Below are 2500 nucleotides of genomic sequence, written 5' to 3'. Positions count from 1 at the left end.
TGTCCGGCCGACACACGGAAGGCCGGAGATTCCAACGAGATCACACCTGTGATGAGTGAGAACGCGTTATTAATAGGCTTTTGACGAGTGCATACACATTCTGTTATCACCGCACGTGGAGACAAGGAGGAGTAAGACGTCCTGTTCACCTGAGTGGATGTCAAAGCGATCCACGAAGAGGAAATTCTTCCCATCCGAAGGCTGTGGGACATTCAGAGAAGGATCCAGGTCGCTCCAGCACTTCAGAACCCAGCGTCCACCGTCCATGTTACCCGCAGACCAACCTACAACCGAGATAAAGTATGGACGTTAATACTTTCCCTCTCTCTCTCTCTCTCTCTCTCTCTCTCTCTCTCTCTCTCTCTCTCTCTCTCTCTCTCTCTCTCTCTCTCTCTCTCTCTCTCTTTCTCTCTCCAACAGAACGCAAAAGACCAAGAGAACTCCGAGAGGATACTCACCAAACAGACCATCTTCGAAGTCAATGAAGTCGGTCGTGTCAGTTGGGATTTCTTCGACGCCATTCAGCAAGACCTTGTTGACGGCGACTGAGTTGTTGGAGTTGCCGCCCAGGGAGCCCTCTGAGGGTTCGAGATTCGCATATCGTAATTGGAACTGATTCAACGCAAAGTGTTAATGGATGGACAATGCATGTTTCGTAAGAATCCCATTCGTATCATTCTCGTAGGGTGGAATATGAAGATAGATCGTGAGTGAAATAATTTCTTAAGAGTAAAGTAATATTGCATTTTATATGAATCACACAATAACCTTGCATCACACAAAAAAAATGTTAGTAAAGGGACAAAAACATCCAAAACAAACAGAACAGTTGAGAATTCCTTTAATGACCGACCCAGAGTTATGGTGAAAGTCTCTCCAGGAACCAGGTCGTTAAGAGAGGCCCTGAACACTACCCAGTAATAGTTTATCTGGTCTCCATATGGATCGAGGTTCATAATTGGTTCGACATCGAAGGTGCTGTATCAAAAAAAAAAATAATTAGATGTTATCATTAGGATTTACTTTTTTTCTATGTTAAAATAAAGGAATACTGTATATCATGTTTCAGATTAAAGGAAGACTGTAAATCACATTTAAGATGTTGATGCATCCATCTGTAAGAGGGCGTGTTCTCACGTGTATGGATGCGTTGTACATGTTTTTATTTAAGAAAGATGGTAGAATGCAGTAATGCATTTAATATAGAAATACAAATTTACCTCCCTGACCGAGACTCGATCCAGGGTCATCAGAGTGAATTAGTAGCCGGGATTGTCACTCTGACGACCCGGGATCGAGTCTCGGTCAGGGAGGTAAAATTTGTATGTTTCTATTTATTTGTTTGTCTTTGTGTGTGTGCCTACGATGCCTTACTCACCTGAACCCTGCCCGTCTGCGAGCTTTCAACTGAGCTGGAAGGTCTGCTGTCCCGTCCATCCAGAAGGTGAGATCGATAGTCAGTGAGCTTCCGATAGCCCGCAGTTTGGGGCTCTGGGCAAGGGCGGTCCCTTTTGTAAGGAAGGGAATATACCATTGTCATGTTATATATTTTTTTATGTGAGTTACATATTCCTTTTCTCTTTATATGACGGTTTCTCGAAATCTGAACATCCACATATACAATCCCTATTGACCCTCAACCCTCCGCATGCTTTATCATTTGCAAAGTGAGAAATAGACAGATTCAAAGTTCGAAACAAGAAGAGTCACATCTTACATAGAGATGCATGAACTAGACATCAAACCGACCATAGCAATTCTAGCCACTGAGAACTAGCCCCTACGTGCTACTATGAATCCATCTGTATTTCAGTCTAAGGCCTTTGAATACTCCTCGTCCTTCCCAGCACCTACCTGCAAAGATGTGTTCAGGGAAGACCTGCAGAACCCAGGGACCTACTGGAGGAGGCGAAACAGGATGGACATTTCTTTCGAACTGGACCCTCTTCCAGGCGGCTCCGTTCATCTGGCTCAGCGTCCAGCCTTGGGCACCAGACTGGAAGTCGTATTCCAGTATGCCGGAAGGTCCTTCAGTCGTCGTCTCTGGGGCTTCAGTAGGTGCAGCTGTTGTCTCTGGGGCTTCAGTGGGTTCAGCTGTTGTCTCTGGGGCTTCAGTAGGTGCAGCTGTTGTCTCTGGGGCTTCCGTAGGTGCAGCTGTTGTCTCTGGGGCTTCAGTAGGTGCAGCTGTTGTCTCTGGGGCTTCAGTGGGTTCAGCTGTTGTCTCTGGGGCTTCAGTAGGTGCAGCTGTTGTCTCTGGGGCTTCAGTGGGTTCAGCTGTTGTCTCTGGGGCTTCAGTGGGTTCAGCTGTTGTCTCTGGGGCTTCAGTAGGTGCGGCTGTTGTCTCTGGGGCTTCAGTGGGTTCAGCCGTTGTCTCTGGGGCTTCAGTGGCTTCAGCTGTTGTCTCTGGGGCTTCAGTGGGTTCAGCCGTTGTCTCTGGGGCTTCAGTGGCTTCAGCTGTTGTCTCTGGGGCTTCAGTGGGTTCAGCCGTTGTCTCTGGGGC

General features: G+C 47.1%; 1 protein-coding gene across 1 annotated transcript in view; it reads right to left on the bottom strand.

Annotated features, from left to right (window-relative positions):
* The window catches only part of LOC122257677 (uncharacterized), a 4491-nt gene that overhangs the window by 949 nt on the left and 1042 nt on the right, over positions 1 to 2500 (bottom strand). Inside the window, exons 2-7 of the mRNA XM_043023113.2 lie at positions 1855 to 2500; positions 1379 to 1508; positions 854 to 978; positions 459 to 578; positions 150 to 284; positions 1 to 46 (exon numbers count right to left, since the gene is read on the bottom strand). The exon at positions 1 to 46 is cut by the window's left edge and continues 63 nt beyond it; the exon at positions 1855 to 2500 is cut by the window's right edge and continues 402 nt beyond it. Coding sequence (XP_042879047.2) covers positions 1 to 46; positions 150 to 284; positions 459 to 578; positions 854 to 978; positions 1379 to 1508; positions 1855 to 2500 — 1202 coding nt within the window. The remainder of the gene's footprint in view (positions 47 to 149; positions 285 to 458; positions 579 to 853; positions 979 to 1378; positions 1509 to 1854) is intronic.

The sequence above is a fragment of the Penaeus japonicus genome, unplaced genomic scaffold (genome assembly GCF_977035675.1).
Source record: "Penaeus japonicus unplaced genomic scaffold, GWHDUDI00000001_assembly GWHDUDI00000035, whole genome shotgun sequence".
Taxonomy (NCBI): domain Eukaryota; kingdom Metazoa; phylum Arthropoda; class Malacostraca; order Decapoda; family Penaeidae; genus Penaeus; species Penaeus japonicus.
This window is presented reverse-complemented; position numbering and strand designations above follow the sequence as displayed.